Here is a 17,750-nt window from a genome sequence, read left to right as displayed (position 1 = left end):
CATGGGCTTTTCCACGCAAGAATACTGGAGTGGGTTGCCATACCCTCCTCAATGAACTCTTCCCCACCCAGGGATCAAACCAGCATCTCTTATGTCTCTTGCACTGGCAGGCAGGTTCTTTATCATAGCTACCTGGGAAGCTTGAGCATCTGGAAGTTCACGGTTTACGTATTGCTGAAGCCTGGCTTGGAGAATTTTGAGCATTACTTTACTAGCCTGTGAGATGAGTTCAATTGTGCAGTAGTTTGAGCATTCTTTGGGATTGCCTTTCTTTGGGATTGGAATGAAAACGGACCTTTTCCAGTCCTGTGGCCACTGCTGAGTTTTCCAAATTTGTTGGCATATTGTGTGCAGTACTTTCACAGCATCATCTTTTAGGATTTGAAATAGCTCAACTGGAATTCCATCACCTCCACTAGCTTCGTTCGTAGTGATGCTTTCTAAGGCACGGCATCACTGACTCGATGGATGAGTTTGAGTAAACTCTGGGAGTTTGTGATGGACAGGGAGGCCTGCCATGCTGCGATTCATGGGGTTGCAAAGAGTCGGACACGACTGAGCAACTGAACCAAACGGAACCTGGGAAGCAACTTAAAAAACGGGCCCCTCACACATTATAGGCACTCCATACATATCTGTAGATTCAGTTTACAAATACAGAACAACTATTAGGCACCACGAGTGAACAAGATATTTTAAAATTCCTGCCTAAAAGGAGCTTACATTCAGCGCTCTCAGCCCTGCATCCAATTAGCCACTTTCTATTTACATATTACCATTGTATATAAAATATACTTATTTAATTTGGGGCTATCAATCCTGGGAGATAAGGCCCAGTCTACCCATTTTGCAGAAGAGGAAACTGAGGCTCCAAATGGAGGCAATGGTCTGCCCAAGATCAACAGGTTTCATAGGAGACAGGGTATGGAGTCCAGCCCAGTCCGGGCGGTTCCCAGGCAAGACCCATGAATCAATTAAACCGACCAATCCAATCGACCAATCAGTATTTATTAGGGCCTACTGCGTGCAGCGCTTCTCGCAGCGCGGGCGAAGAAGAGAGGAGGTTGCGGTGCACAAGCGGCTGCGGAGACCAGAGACCACAGCCGAATCGCGGGAATTTGGCGCCTATTTTTTGTTGGTTGGGTGTTCTCGCCTGTGATTGGGCCCCCGCCCCGCGTGGGTGCGCCGGGCTGCGGCTGCTCCGCCGACCCTGGCAGGACCCCGGCGGCGCAGCACTCAGCCGGCCTTCCGGGGGATGGGCCACCAGGAGCCTCCGCTGGCCCGACTGAGGGCCGGACGTGCGGCTTATATAAAAAGGTTACGTAAAGGGCTCAGCTGGCGCGAACACGTGGAGAGCCGCGGGAGCCCGGACGCCCAGCTGTACCCCGAGAGCACTGCTACCGTCACTCGTACAGTAGCAGGCGCCGTCGCACGCCTGACCCGGGCCGCGGCCTCCCGCGCGGCTCCGTACCCCAGGCAGCCCTGTCCAGGGGCGGACCATCCCCAGCCGGGGGCCTTAGGAGGGAAACGCGCTGCCCGGAAGTGGAAGGGCACCGGCCAGGTAAGCGCGCTGTCCGCGGCGTAAAAGCTAGCACCGAAGATGAAACTACGCCGGCCGCCTTGGGCGTCTGTGAGGGCAGTTGGGCCCCAGGTTGGGCGCGCTCAAGGACGCCGAACTCTTAAGCCAACCCCTCCCACCCGCAGTCCGGCGGGACTTGGATCGGTCCGCGGGGCTCTGCTCGGGCTTAATTCAATGGACTGTTTACACCCGGGAGAACGCAGGGCGGGACGCGGGGAGGGGCATCCCAAAGGGAGCCAGGCGGCGGTAAAAGATTTCCACAGTCCGAATTGCTTCTGAAGGCGATTTTCATCAGTCGTGAAAACTGCGGGTCCTTGTTTTTCGTACTACTACACGATAAATTAACTGAAAAGGCGGGTACTTTCTGCTCTCTTTTCCGGCTCTCCCCTCTGAGCCAGTGCCCCGTGGTTTCGTCTTTCCCGCTTTCCCCTCCCCTCCCCCGTTCGCTCTGCAGCCGTGGCTTCCGTCTTAAAGGGGCCGCAACGGCCAGAGGAGGAGGAGGTGGGACGCCCTGAGGCCTATGCTCCAGGCCTCCCCGCCTCGGCCTGGTCGTTTAACCGATTTTTTCGCCCGCAGGTCACAATCCAAGGTCCCGCTCTTCCGCGTCCCGGGGCCGGACGGAGGGATGAGGCAGGGGGGTCCCGGGCAGCGCCGTTGCTGCTCCCCCCGCCGCCCGCAGCCATGGAAACGGGGGAGGAGGACGGCGCTCGCAGAGGTACACAAAGCCCCGAGCGGAAAAGGCGAAGCCCAGTGCCGCGGGCGCTCAGCGCGAAGCTGAGGCCGGCGGCGGCGGCCCAGGCCATGGATCCGGTGGCGGCCGAGGCCCCGGGCGAGGCCTACCTGGCGCGGCGGCGGCCTGAGGGCGGCGGCGGGTCGGCGCGGCCGCGCTACAGCCTGTTGGCGGAGATCGGGCGCGGCAGCTACGGCGTGGTGTACGAGGCAGTGGCCGGGCGCAGCGGGGCCCGGGTGGCGGTCAAGAAGATACGCTGCGACGCCCCCGAGAACGTGGAGCTGGCGCTGGCCGAATTCTGGGCCCTGACCAGCCTCAAACGGCGCCACCAGAATGTTGTGCAGTTTGAAGAGTGCGTCCTGCAGCGCAACGGGCTCGCCCAGCGCATGAGCCACGGCAACAAGAGCTCGCAGCTTTACCTGCGCCTGGTGGAGACCTCGCTCAAAGGTAGGAGCGCCGAGGGCCGCCCTGGCTACGCCGCGCCTGGGCCCAAGAGTCTGGTGGCCAGACCCAGACTGACCCCTGGACCCCTAGAACCTGGTCCCAGTCCTGTCACCCAGGACCCGACACACCCTCCTTTCTGCGCCAGGCAAAAAGTCCGCCCTCCCCTCTCCTGAACCGGAATCAGTTTCCAGCCCTAATGTTAGCTGGTATTTTCATAACAAGGGCTCATTAAGTGCTAACCATTGTGGTAGTAGTGCTCCTTAAGTGCGAGCCATTATTAGGAAACGTCTAGCACTTTGAAAGTCGTATTTGGAAGTGGAGGGGGTTGGGTTCAGAGTTAGTGGAAGAACTACCGAGCCCCCTCACAGGCTTGGGACCCTTCTCTTTCCCTCCCAAAGCAAACAAAAAGAAAAAAACTCAGCTGGACCCACCCACACCCACTCCTTGTCTGGTTCCAAAAATCCCCGCACCATCGGGCTCCACCCTGCAGATTCTGGTTCGTCTTTTTCCTCTGAGACCCCCAGCTCTTCTTCCCAGGGCACTCAAGCTAACTGGCGGTTTTTAGGCTAGGTCCTCTTGGGACCTGCAGCATAATAACCCCACAGGTGGACCAGAACTGTCACACAACAACATCGAATATCTTTTTCCTCTTGTCTTACACGTTCTTAACTTTCTGAGGCTGACTTGTAAGTGGTTTTTATTTCTAGAGAAGGTAGGGCTCAGTGAGGCGAAGGGGTATTGCAGTCCTAGGGAGGGCAAGTCCTGGTTTGGGGGTTTTAACTGCAGTTAGGGGGGTGTGTGCATCCTGAGTGCTCACGTGTCTTGTTCGGACTACAAGTAGCCCTGGGTCTGTTCCTAGCCAGTGGGCTAGGAAGCCCTGAGAAGTGTTCTCAGGGGAGAGCTTGCTAATCTGAGCCCCAGCTCTGCCCTAGATCTCTTACAGTGACTGGAGGTAATAACTTTAAAAGTAAATCCTCTCTTCTTTCTATAAACAGAGAAACTAAGGATTAGAAATGAACTTGAAGGTAAGTTGATGAAGGTTAATCAGCTTGTAAGTGAAGTAGGGTTGTCCTCCTGTTTTCTTTACAATTTTTCATAGCTTAAGGGATGTGGTCCCAGATTTGTCTTGATTCAAGGTCTCAATCCTTTTAAGAGGGGTAACATGTACTCTTCTCCCCTGAAGATGGACTAGATCTGACCTTAGTAATAATGGGTAGGATCTGGGGTGGGGGTGAGGTCAGCTAGTGCATTTTGTTTGGAGCTTTTGCCTGATCTTAAAATTCTGCAGGCCCATCTCCAGAGAACTCCTTGGCCTACTTCAGATCAGTTTAATAGCGGATTGAGAACATGCTCAATGTTACCTGGGTTTCTTTTTCAAAATAGGCTTCTACTTTTATGCCCATTTCTGCCCCATCTGTCTTGAAAAGGCCACCCTCTCTCCACGCTGAATATACTTGTTTTGAAAAGACTTTCCAGGAGATTCTTCCAGTTTCTCTGTATTCTATAAGCTCTTCAGTTCACTCTGAGACTATCTTCTCTGTGGGTAATGAATGGTCTGGACTTCATCTTACACCACTCCTTGAGATGTAGCAGTTTGCTTTGCCAAAGGGTCCCCTTCACCCTCAGCTCATCTATGTCAGTCTTGAACCTTCAACCCAGGTTGGAAGTCTTGGCTTTGTCTCCCTACATGTACTGTTTTGTCCTCACTTGTAGACTTTGTCAACTCCACAGTAAACAGTGGCAGCCTAGCATGGGCTTTAGGGTTTAGATTTGCTTTTAGACATGGCTTGTCTAAGCTGACTGCATGAAACGGGGGACAAGTCATTTCAAACCTGTGGGGAGCAGTCCTTTATTCCTAGGGTGAGGGTTCCTCTGTCTTAGGGTTGCTGTGCAGCCTGGGAATGTCCACAAGTGCTCCAGATGAGTCGCTGCTTCAATAAATTCAGGCTACGTTGTGAGCCTTCCAGTGTCCTCCCCTTCAAGATTCGCAAAGTTCCTGTACCAGTTTCCCAAACTTGACCGACCCAGTTTCCCAAACTTGACCGTGGAACACTTTCTGTTTCCTGTGTTGTCTGCAGCGCCAAGTTGACAGAAACAGTGATATCTTCTTCCTCCCTTTGTGACTAAAACTGAGACCTAAAAGAAATGAAATACTTTGCTTTTAGGCCACATACTTAATACATCCCTTTCAGTTATTTGAAGTCTTAAATATATGAGCCTCTGCTATGGGTCAGTTAATGTTCTGGGCCCAGGGAAAGAACAGTAAAGGCCTCTGCTTATAGTCTGATGCTCAGAGTGTTAATTTAACAAGCAGTTAATAAGCTTGTTTTTTACTGTCAGTATTAAAGTGGAGAACAATAAGTATCCAGATTACCCCAAATTAACTTTCCCTGATTTCAACTTCCAAAATTTAGCAGTCCTGATATACCCCAGGGCAGATTCTTTCAGTTTGCAGATAATCTGGTTCAGCTTTGTCTGTAAACAGAATGTCCTTTGTGGTCACCTCTTGACTAGTCTCCTGTAATTTAGAATAAATAACAGACTAAAAAGTGTTAATCTTCCTTAAAGTCTCAATGAACCAAACCCACAAACTTACTGAGGTCCTATAGTGGTATTTGCAGAGAAGAAAAAAAGCACAACTCTTAGTCCCAAGGGAACTTAATTTGAAAAGTTTGAGAAGCTGTAGAAAACTCAAATGCTAATCAGGGTCACAGGAGAAAAAGGCAGGTTGGCTCATTAACAACAGCTTTGTACTGTGTTGTGCAGATTAGCAAGAATGAGAACCTGGAGTTAGCAGGGAAGGTGGGCTTTAAAAGAAGGGAACCTGATAACACACGGATAGGTAGAGAGAAAGTGCATTTTATTTCATAATTCGGCCGAATAGAGAATGGTTCGTCCCTGTCCCGAAGCCCCACTTCAGTGTCAACTCTACCCGAAGAATGTTTCTATAGTTTTAAAAAGTTATGTATGAATAAACCAGTGTCAGAGAAGGGGTAGAGGACTTCTTAATACAGTTCTTCATCTTGTCCAACTTTGGTAGACTTCTGTGTTTTATGTCCTTGCTTCCTTTCTGAACATAGACCAAAAGGTCCTACCCAGAGCATTATATAGAGAACAGAAGTTTGACAGACAGTAGTGACAGTCAGTTTGACAGTCAGACGTCTCATCTGGCCTTCTGTTTCACAGGGGAGGAAATTGAAGCCCGGAAAAGGGACAGGACTTACCCCAAGTGAGTTAGTGGTAGTATTCAAACCAGCCTGTCGGGCTTTTTTTTAAAAAAAAAACAAATTAACAGTCTTATAAATTACTTGGTTGATGGGTTGGTGGCTTTGTCTAAACTTTTAAGAACTTTTTATTAAAAAGGAGTTTTCAGTTTGCTTATTATCCCCTTGTTTTCATTGCCAAAGCACCCTGTCTTTTGCACCTAAAACTAAATTCAAGGTTACTGCCACTTAAAAGATGTCAGGCAAGCCTGAGCTCACTGTCAAGCTCAGAAATTCTGATGCTCTCTTTAAGGTACACACTGATCCTTCTAAGAAATAGCAACAAAAAGGACCAAAAAGAAAATCCAGGACAAACCCTCAAGGTTCATAAAACTGAATAATTAGATGTTTGGAAAAGCTAGGAATCTAGCTCATCCCAGCTTGGTAAAACTTGTTCTGTTTGACCGATTATTTGATGTTTATTGTACTCAAGATACCTTGAGGGTCTTCAGGTGGGTGGGAATCTTGGCCCCTGGGAGGCAGTCTTGTCTGCACACTGATGCCTAGTGATGACTGTGAGCCACATGTTGTTCTAGAAGAAGCTATGCAAAGTTACTTCGAGGAGGCCTACAGAAGACTTCCCCATAAGATCTTATCCTTAAGGGTGAAAGGTCACAAGTGGTGGGTTTCCTGGAAAATAGGAGAGGTTCCCTCTGGGAGCAGAGAGGCCTGAGGAAGCAGGGGAAGGAGGTGGACCTCAGTAAGCTGAGGGGCAGCCCTTGTGGGGAGGGCCCAGGATTTAAGTGCATGTGCTGTCGGCCTGCAGACTCCTCTCAGCCGCTGAGAACCCAGGGAAACCTTGGGTTCAGAGCTGGGTTCTCCCCTTCCAGGCCCCTAGAAAGCAACTCTGAATTCTCTACTGCAACTTTGGGGCCTCAGAGTGTAGAGAACCCCTCAGGTGGAGGCAGAGAGCTGACTGGTAGTCTTTGGCTACCCTGACACAGATAAAAAGGCGGCATTAGGGGCCCTGGAAATAAATGGGATACAGTAGAACATTGGTTTTGTCAGAAGTTGTTAGTCCCAGTTTCACCCTGTTCAACAAAATGCTAAACCTCACTGATTGCTGTGTGCCCTGAGCTGTTCTGAAGGCTTTATATTGATTAACTGATTTAGTCCTCATAACTACCTTTTGAAGTGTATACTATAATTATCCCTGTTTTACGGGTAGAACAGTTGAGGCACTGAGGTTAGTGAAATTGCCAGATACAAAGCAGCTAAGCAGATAGCCAAGTCAGGCTCAAAGCCCTGGCGTTCTGGATTGAGTCTGCTTTCCTTCACAAAGCTGTGCTGCACTTTGAGATGGGTGGCTTATGTCTGAGCTCTCCTATTTCTCTTGGTTGTTAAATGGGCGTAATGATACTTTACTCAAAAACTAATGATTGCTATATATTTTAGATTATGTATTAACCAGTACTTGTGGCACTGCTGACTTCTGCTGGTGCCTCCCCTATGCTTTAACTGCCAGGGACCCTCTGCTTCCTTTCTGTTCTCTTGATTGTCTTGGGACAGCCACGCAGACTTTTATTTTCTCTTGCTATCGGGAGACTTCTTTCCTTCTGTGTGCAGTGGGGGTTTTAGATACCAGCCCCAGGAGATAGAAGCAGCCCTTACTTGAGAGCTTTGATTAATTGGGATCGTGTTAGGTGGGGCTTTTTATGGCATAAATAAACTGTCAGGGAGAGCTTAGGGTCCCAATAGAACATCAGTTTATTTTCAACTTGAACTTGGCTTTCAGTGGTATTTAACCAGTGGCCCTCCTTTCAGACTCACAAATTCTGGATGCTTACTTGTCTTAATCTACATATTCTGCAGGCCCTGTACTAGAACATTTTGTTATTTCTCTGTTTTACGCCTTTTCAGCTAACAGCTCTCATCTTGATTCATTTCACCCAGTTATTGATCACCCACTCAGTGTGTGTGAGGTACATCGCAGGAGCCCAGAGACTTGGCCTTGTTCCACCGTGGTGCCCAGTCTAAGGGAGGAGATAGACAGGCACAGCACAGCTGGTGATACTTGACTGCAGCCTGTGAGAGGCGCTCTAGGGGGACAGCTGGCAGGACTGTGGACTAAATTGAGAGGGGGGAAGGATCAGCTATAAAAGGGCAAATCAGAAGTCAGCCTGGGAAGGCCCATTGCACATGGAGAGAGAAACAACCAGGACTGCCCTGGGTTACTGGCTTGTCTGCCTGGCCAGTGGGATCTGCATGTTTAACAAGATCCTTGGAATGTTCCAAGTCCTAATAACGAACCTTAGATTTTCATGGTTCATCCTCTCATTTAATCCTCTCCACTTTAGGTTAGAGTTTCTGTTACCTAGCTTTACACACAAGAAAATCAGGATCCGTCAAGTTGAGTAACTTATAGTGTTGTAGCGTTACTTGAGCAACTTGTCGTACCAGTAGTAACTTGTAGCGGTGTAGGGTCAGGGTCTAGGTTTATATCCAGATGTTCTTTCCAGTTCTTGACCTGCTGCTTTATGACCATCCTGCTTTATGACACATTAACATGATTAATGTCGGATAGTTACCTGCTCTGGTGTCCAGGCACTGTGCAAGATGCTTTGTGAGTCACAATTAAGCCTTATACCAGCCTATAGGGATATGTGTCTCTCCCCAGTTTAAGAGAAATGAACCATTCATGGGGTCTTTTTTAGAAGTTGGCCTACGGTGACATAGCCATGAAAGTGTCGGAGTGGGTGATCTTGACCCCAGGAGGGCCACTGGGCCAGAGACTTCAACATCGGCCTCTCGGCCTCTGTTGGACACTGTATCTTACTCTGGCAGCCACTCGGAGGGGTCTGTTCTCTAGCGCACAGTGACATTTGATTAATGAAGTACTTTGAATTGAACGCAGCCTGTGGTGTTGACACTGGACCCAGCCTCTTTATAGTGACACAGCTCAAGGTCATTGAGACCGGAACCAGTGCTCGGTCTATGAGCTCATCTGGGGAGAACGTGCTGGGTGGTCCTCACCTTCGGCATCTTCTTGGGACTGATCTTCTGAGCCACTTCTTCAGTTAAAAGTTATATATTAAATTTTTTATTTAATCCAAAATAGGGATGGCTGTGGTCATAACAAATTTTCAAACCTCAATTCTGGCTTCCTTTATAATATTTTTTGAACGTAACTTAAAAATTGTGTACCTTATTTCCTATTTCACATTAACTATGCTTATGATGTGTTACATGACTTTTCTCTTTTGGCTAAGTAAATTTTGTTGAAGTAAAGCATGACCCTCTAAGCGTTCAACTAAGTTGGCAATGCCATTACTAACCGTTGCCTACTCGTGGGCAGCCGTTCTGCCTCCTCACTTTTACTGTGCTGTGTGGAGATAGCTCTGCATGTTTGCTTGGTGTGCTTTTTCGATGCTGGTAGATTTTTGTTTTGTCTTTTTGGTTCTCTTCTCTTAGAATAAATTCCTGGAATGGGATTTTTATGTCACATTGAGCATTTTGAAGACTTGTGATAAATATTGCTGAATTATCTCAGCATACTTATCAAAATCATAATTAATCCTTTATGAAAAATGCATCAGCATGTTGTGTGATTGGCCTTGATGAATATTAAACTCCTTGGGGGCATACGTAAGAGTACTTAAGGAGCTGCGTCCGAGTGGGAAATGGAACATCCAGGTGTTAACTTCTGCTGCTGGCAGCAAGAGGCGGCAGGAAAGCATCACAGTTAGAAACGCAGGCTGTGGAGACTCTGAGGTCTGCCTCTGTGAGACTGTAGCCTCCGTTTCCTCACTTGTGAAAGGGTCCTGTGAGTAGATGCGAGTTTGGAGTGAGGAGAGGATTGGCTTCTTTCTTCCTATCACATGTGACAGACACATGATACATTGCTAAGTTCTGTTGATTCTAAATCTCCAAGACCTTTTCCCATCCCCTTCTTGCCTCATCCCTTGCTCTCGCTTCTTCTGATGCGTCTCTTGGCCCCTAGTCTGTCTTCATTTCTAACTCCTGCCTCCAGAGGGAACCTGGTTCTCAGATGTGTTCTTCCACATGTTGACATCTCTGAAATCAGCGCTTAGTGGCAAGCCACAGTGTTGTCAGCTTGGATATCTTACCTAAGTGGTATGGCTTACTTAACCTTAGTGACATCTTAATTTCAATAAGCAGCTTATGTTTCTAAAATACTTCAAGAACTTTTAGTCACTTGCCGTTTCTTAGAGTTCACATTCTTTGTCTACCAGACGCCATTTCTTTTGACCTGACTCCAGACCATCTCCAGCCTCATTTCTCCCCGTCTCCTACCACATCTCTTCTGTGATTACCCCCAGATTACGTGAGTCCCTCGCTGCAAGTATGCAGCCCCCTGGGCTGTGTGCGCTCATTCCCATCACCCTGGGAGACACAATGCATGAGCCACTTACTCTCAGCCTGTCTATTTCTTATCCTGACCACCTTTCCCTACTCTCAGGTAGAACTGCCTCCTATCCTTTATTCACATAGCTGCAGTCATTCTGTTTCTAGGGACTAGATGCCTTCATAAGGGCGGAAACTGCTACTTATCACATCTCTGGTGTCTGACAAGCAGTGTGTGCTCTAGTATGCCCATGCACTTATACTAGAGCATAGCAGGTGCAAATAAATTATTATATATAGGATTGATAAACAAGTCCCTACTGTATAGAACAGGGAATTATATTCAGTATCCTGTGATAAACTATAATGGAAAGGAATATTAAAAGAATGTGTATAACTGAGTCACTTTGCTATAGAGCAGAGATTGGCACACATTGTAAATCAACTATATTTCAATTTTAAAAAAGTCTAATTTCTGGAGGATGCTTGGAGACAGGCTTATAAAATTCTGCGTATTTTGTGTCCCTTTCCAGGAAGTGCCTGCCTTTCCATAGTTCATATTGATTTATCCTTATGCCGAGTCTGCTGGCCTCAAGTTTCCCAATAGAGCCCATTTTGTTGGACGACTTGAATACTACTTATGCCTATGAGTAATGAGATGCGAGACACCTGCTTGATTTTTCTTTTTTTTTTTTTAAATTATATCCCCTGTGAACTCTGGCACAGGTTATGTTCTGAAGTACAAAGTTTATCTTGTGGTCTTCTGGCTTCTGGACTTGGAGAAGATAATGAAATGCCCGTGAAAGTGGCCTGCTCTAGGTAGAATATGAGTTTTAGCTGTTACAGCCTGGGAAATGTGATGTAATCACCCACTTCATTCTCTGGTTTCTGTTTCATCCTTGCCTGACATGTGAGGTGAATTCTCTGGCCTCCAGCACTTGGGAGTACTGAAATCAGTGACTTGCTGGGCCTTGGCTGAGGTCTGCTGGGAATGATGGTGTAGGAGATGGCGAGGATGTGATTCCCCCAAAGCACCTTATACTCTGTTGACTGTGACTTACCTCAGGAATATGTGGTGTGTCCTTCTCATCTAATGGATGAGAAGATGGAGGCTGAGCGGTTCAGGGACTCAACCCACGTTCTAGCTAACCTCCCATCATACTCGGTCTCAAAGTCACCCAGTAAACCAGGGAGCAGAGTTGGGGTCTAAACCTGGACCTGACTTCCGGCCCTCTATTACTCTTCGGCTGCTGGCTTCCTGACAGAAATGCACCCAGTGCATCCTCTGCCCTCCCTCCATCTTGCTGTGATGTGAGGTCTCTGAAAAGAGGCTCAGGGAGGCAATCTGCCTTGAAGGAGAGGACCAGAATTCTGACATGCCTCCTATTTTTTGTGGGCAGCTGGGATTCCTGCATGAAAACACATGCTGCAGCTTCTCATAAAATAAGCCCAAGGCCCTTGCTTGTGCAGAGAAGTGCTTTTTGTCCCTGGGACAAGTCGCTGTGTCCCCCACTTTCCATTCCGTCATGCTCACTGATGATGAGTCTGCTTCCCGTCCAGCACTGTCATCTTAACAGACAGCCCCCTCCTTAGGTGTCTCCTGACCTTAGCTATTCTCCAGAACAAGTCCCTCAGTCTTGGGTGTTTCTACCCACCCACCCACCCACCCACTCACTGACTGAGGGCACTTTTTCACTGTTGTTTTTTTTTTCTTTCCCTGGATTCTCATAACCTGAACTTAACAGTTATATAGTCATTTTTGCAGAGTTGTTTTCTTTTTACTTCAGTTGCCATAGTTACCAACTTTGTATATAAAATAATCATCCCCACCCTCTGTTACCCCACCAGAAGTCTCACTGTTTTCTGATGTGGCCTTTGCTGAAGGAATCTGATGGCTTTTTAATAGTTTCCTTTCTGGCTCTACCATCAGCAAACATTTCGTGGTCTCCTTTTTATGGATCTTTACTCTGGAGTCTAGATTGATTGGGGCTCAGATCATAGCTTTATTTTGCAGTCTTTTTAGATAGAGCCTCAACCCGCTAGAGCTGATGACCTAGAAAGAGGATTAGGAGATGGGAAACAACTGGTTTTTTTAAAAAAAAAAAATCCCATCTGCCCTAAACTGGTTCTACCTGTATTGCTTGTGATTGTGAGCAATATAAACAAATTATATAATTACAGGGGCAATGCGGTCAGATGATGGTCAAAAACCTAAAGCTTTTGCTTTGTCCATCTAGTCATCATCTTGCATCAACCTAGAACTCCCAAACCACTGGCTTTTTGTAGACTGCATGCCTTGGTGATTTGGGGGCTTAATGGAGTCTCATCTGAATCACCTGTTCTCCTTGTAATAAAGTAAATGGTAAAAGGAACCATCTGGCAGAGACTTGTTGACGGGGTGCAGCCTTCAGTTTTGGTAGAATGAAGACACCGTGTGAGGGGTCAGAGGACTTGTCATGAAAGAGCCATGTGACCACCCATGGCAGGCCCAGCCTCCTCATCAGGAGAATGAGACACCTGCCTACTTAGGCCCAAGCTATTTGGGTGCTTGCAGTCATCAGATAGCTTCTTGCTAAGGTTCCAGTAAACTTTTATTGCTTTATAAAGGATATTAGGATTTGTTTGGGTGCCAGTCACCAGCTTTCCTGGAGTTTCTGTGTTTCAAAAGGAAGACTTTCTGGAGAAGGCAGAGCTAGAATTTCAAGCACACAACTTGATTATATCTTATATACACTTCAGACTTCCTATTTACACCTCTCTGGTCCTTTTGTTCCTGGGCTTCGTTATCCATCCCATCTCAGCCTAGAGTTCTCTTCTGGCTGTTCCCTGCTGATTTACTGCCTGTCGGTCACTCAAGTCCTGCTCCTTTAGACTTTTTTAGATCTGGTGACTCCTGCCCACTCTTCACTGTTCATAAAATTTGACCTTGATGCCGATGCACAACTTAGGATGCTTGCTGTTTTAAATACCTGTTCTCTTCTTCAAACTAAACTTCATAGAGATGGGCCTATCACGTATCTTAACTGGTGCTTGGCGTGTGGGGGGCTACCAGAAACACACTGAGTGAAAGATGTCTGAAATAAAATTGTAGTGCCATTCTAGATACGTCGATGACGAGAATCCTGTACAAAGCAGGGAGGGATGGAGGGAAGGTCTTTGGCCTTGCTTGGGGTGACAGACATTTGACAGTCTTCCCACGTGTTTTCACTTGTCGCAGCAGCAGCCCTGGGAGGTATGCTACCTATTTGGACATAGTATAATGAAACACAGTGGCTCTGCAGTCATAGATTTGAGTCTGTGAACTCTTAAGTCTCCATGAGCCTTGGGTTCATTTCATTAGATGGGGCTGTTTTTTTCCTCCTATGGTGCTGGTAAGTGTTAAATGAATGTCAGGTGCCTGTATTGGTACTCTGTCTCACACATGGCCATTGACAGGCAAAGAAGCAGAAGTGGAAACTGGGCAGGGTGAACTCCTCCTGGCTAACCAGCAGTAAGCCAGGGTTCCCTTCCATGTTATCCCTTGACTCCCCTGTGTGAGTAGAGTTGGGTCTTCTTGTGTAGTTAGCTCCGTGCCAGTTTTGCTGGTCCTCTTAGATCGGAGCAGTTGTCAGCACTGTGATTCCTACTCTCATGTGCCACATCTCTGTAGTCTGTAAGTGGTGTGACTGCATCCATCTCACTCAGGCTCTTTCTGGTCTTCCCTTGATTTAGGAGAAAGGATCCTGGGTTATGCTGAGGAACCCTGCTATCTCTGGTTTGTCATGGAGTTCTGTGAAGGTGGAGACCTGAATCAGTATGTCCTATCCCGGAGGCCGGACCCAGCCACCAACAAGAGCTTCATGCTGCAGCTCACAAGCGCCATTGCCTTCCTGCACAAAAACCACATCGTGCACAGGGACCTAAAGCCAGACAACATCCTCATCACAGAGCGGTCTGGCACCCCCATCCTCAAGGTGGCAGACTTTGGACTAAGCAAGGTCTGTGCTGGTCTGGCCCCCCGAGGTAAAGAGGGCAATCCAGACAACAAAAATGTGAATGTGAATAAATACTGGCTGTCCTCAGCCTGTGGCTCAGACTTCTACATGGCCCCTGAAGTCTGGGAGGGACACTACACAGCCAAGGCTGACATCTTTGCCCTGGGTATTATCATCTGGGCAATGATAGAAAGAATCACTTTCATTGACTCTGAGACCAAGAAGGAGCTCCTGGGGACCTATATCAAACAGGGGACTGAGATCGTCCCTGTTGGTGAGGCGCTGCTAGAAAACCCAAAGATGGAGTTGCACATCCCCCAGAAACGCAGGACTTCCATGTCTGAGGGGATCAAGCAGCTCTTGAAAGATATGTTAGCTGCTAACCCACAGGACCGGCCTGATGCCTTTGAACTTGAAACCAGAATGGACCAGGTCACATGTGCTGCTTAAAATTCAGGGCAAAGCATCTTGGGTGTTTTTCAACTAGGTGAGTGTACCTCTTTTTGCTCTGCATGTACTCTTCCTGGACTGCTGGATTCCTCAGAGTTGGCCCCGGAGGATGGGAGGGGAGATGGGGAATGGAGTTGGGGGGATATGCAGGGTGGAAGAGAAATAAAGTGCTCGTTACCACAGATTCCTCCCAAGTCTTGATGAGGAGGCATGGCATTATTTGAGTAAGAATTAGAAAGTCTAGAGAAGTTTTGAGTGGACACTGCATTTGAACTGAGTCTCTTTTAAGATTTTTAGAAACACTTTTTCTCAATAAATGCTTACTGTAGAAAATGTGCAAAAGTACAGACAAATTTTTTCAGAATAAACACTGTCCCCAATATGTATCCTTCCTGTATACATATCCAATTCTGCGCAGTTTAGATCATGCTGTTTTAGGTTTTGTTTCCTGTTCTTCCATTCAGTTCTAACCTGAACATTTACCCATATCATACCTTGAAAGCATCAGTTCAGTTCAGTCAGTCGTGTCTGACTCTTTGCAACCCCATGGACTGCAGCACACCAGGCTTCCCTATCCATCACCAAATCCCGGAGCTTGCGCAAACTCATGTCCATCTAATCAGTTATGCCATCCAACCATCTCATCCTCTTCTCCTGCCGTCAGTCTTTCCCAGCGTCAGGGTCTTTTCCAGTGAGTCAGTTCTTCATATCAGGTGGCCAAAGTATTGGAGCTTCAGCTTCAGTCCTTCCAATGAATATTCAGGACTGATTTCCTTTAGGATTGACTGGTTTGATATCCTTGCAATCTAAGGGACTCTCAAGAGTCTTCTTCAATACCACAGTTCAAAAGCATCAATCCTTTAGCACTCAGCTTTCTTTTAGTCCAGCTCTCACATCCATACATGACTACTGGAAGGTAATTGATATTCCATTATAGGTGCCATAATGTAATTATTCTCCCACTTCAGAGAGCAAATGGTTTCTCCATTTTAGATACTATAAACAGTGGGTGAGTGAATTCTTATAGAGAAATCTTTGCTTATTTAACAGATTGGTGGCAGACTTTAATTTGTCAAGTACTGTGTTAGGCTTTGGAAGAATGATAAGCAAAATCAGAAACATGTGCCATCCTTGGGACTTCTGCAGCTTAGTCAAGGAGAGAATCATTAAATCATTATTTGTCATAGTTGCTTTACAATGTAAGGAAATTGACCTTCCAGAGAATGGTGCCCAGAGACAAGAGTAGGGAACTGGAAGCAGAGGGGAGCATTCGGGTAAAAGGCCTAGTCTCTGCAAGGGAGCTGAAGCCAGAGGCAGCGTAGCAGTTTGGGGTAGTGAAAGATGAAGACAGGTAGTAGTTGAGGAGGACAGCGACCTGCAAGACCATGAATGGAGCTGAGTTAAAAGCGTATGAAAGTGTATACCAGGAACACAGTGGTAGTGCAGCTGGACCGGAGTCTGAGATGTGAGCAAAGGAAAAAAGGTTAGAAATAAGATGAAATATGGGACCCTGGAATCTGACCTTGACTTAGTAGGCATTTGGGAGCCATCTCTAAGCTGGAGCAGAACAGTGCATTAAGAACTTCAGCAAGTGCATGCTGATTTGAACTGGAGTTTAGAGGACCAGTTGGACCAGTTGTTTGATTCATACTAGTAAGAAGATGTTGAACCTAAATGGATAGCACTGAGGATAGAGAAATGCCCTGGATCTTTGGGGCACAATTAGCAAGGCAGCTGGCCATTGTGGAAATAATAAGATACAGGGAGATTGATACACTTGCTGGCTACTGTATTGGTCAGATTTGATTTATTTTCCTTAAAGGGAAAAGAAAAGGACATTGATCACCTTGAATGCTAGGTATTTTCACATGTACCATTTTGTTTCATCCTTGCAGCCCTGCAAAAGGTTAAGTCATTTACCCAAGATCCTACTAATTTAAGGATAGGGGCCTCCTTGGTGTCTCAGCGGTACAGAGCCCACCTGCCAATGCAGGAGATGCAGGTTTGAACCCTGGGTCGGGAAGATCCCCTTGGAGAAGGAAATGGCAACCCACTCCAGTATTCCTGCCTGGGAAAGCCCATGGACAGAAGAGCCTGGTGGGTTACAGTCCATGGGGGGTTGCAAAAAGTGTCAGACACTACTTAGCGACTAAACAGCAACAGCAGTATCTTACTCATGCCCCCTCCTCCCCAGCTTGTTTTTTCTTAGTATCAAGATGGCAAGCTGAAAATAAGCTAGTCTTAGATTTTGCTGAAGCCTTGAGAGGAGCTGATAGGTAGAAGCCGATCCCTGTGGTCATGAGCAAGGAGCCTCGGCACCTGGGACACAGAACTCTCCCTTACCTGGGTGGGTTCTTAGTCCCTTCTTTCCCTTTGTCACCCTTACATTTCTGGTTGGACTTGGTTAATGCTGAGTCAGTGAGCTTCTCAAATGAGTCACTCCAGGTTTAATTCTTCCATCCCACAAGCATTTATTATCTTCCAAGTGCCAGGCCACTCTGTCCTACTCCCCAGGAGGAGAATAGCATTCTTAAAGCTCGGTTTGGGGTCGTACCATGTTCAAGCCTAAAAAGAGTTGGCTGGACAGTATTTTAATTGTATTTCATGCTGGCAATTCCCATCTCATCTTTTCCACTTTGCAAAAACCTCTTAGAATTCAAGTTTGCCCTGGGGTACGAAGAACGTCATCATTGGAAGAGGGACCTGGATTTGGGTTAGGGTTACGGGGTTGTCCTAACTAGTTGAAATTGTGGCTCCCCTTTGGACCCCCCCCCCCCCCCGCCTTGAGATCTGTGCCGTGTCGCAGGGCAGAGTTAAAGCTGAATGAGAGTGTTGTTTCAGGTAGGAGAAATAAGTGAACTTGAGAAAAGATGGGGAACATAGTTACGGCCAAATGTCCCGGACTCTGACAGCTAATGAGAGCAGTGGTTGGTCAGTTGTGCCTGAACTGCTCTGTTCTAGCTGAACACTTAGAATTTGGGCCGGGTCCAGGGCCCAAGTCTTTG

At 47.2% G+C, this 17,750-nt stretch overlaps 1 protein-coding gene across 1 annotated transcript in view; it reads left to right on the top strand.

Annotated features, from left to right (window-relative positions):
* Positions 1-1,001: 1,001 nt before the first annotated feature.
* The window catches only part of STK35 (serine/threonine kinase 35), a 42,949-nt gene continuing 26,200 nt past the window's right edge, over positions 1,002-17,750 (top strand). The window contains exons 1-3 of the mRNA XM_061126759.1: positions 1,002-1,561; positions 2,156-2,756; positions 14,033-14,782. Coding sequence (XP_060982742.1) covers positions 1,256-1,561; positions 2,156-2,756; positions 14,033-14,745 — 1,620 coding nt within the window. The 5' untranslated portion in view covers positions 1,002-1,255 and the 3' untranslated portion in view covers positions 14,746-14,782. The remainder of the gene's footprint in view (positions 1,562-2,155; positions 2,757-14,032; positions 14,783-17,750) is intronic.

This window comes from Dama dama, chromosome 23 (assembly GCF_033118175.1).
Source record: "Dama dama isolate Ldn47 chromosome 23, ASM3311817v1, whole genome shotgun sequence".
NCBI classification, from domain to species: domain Eukaryota; kingdom Metazoa; phylum Chordata; class Mammalia; order Artiodactyla; family Cervidae; genus Dama; species Dama dama.
The sequence above is the reverse complement of the archived record's forward strand: the minus strand, read 5'-3'. Positions and strand labels throughout refer to the sequence as shown.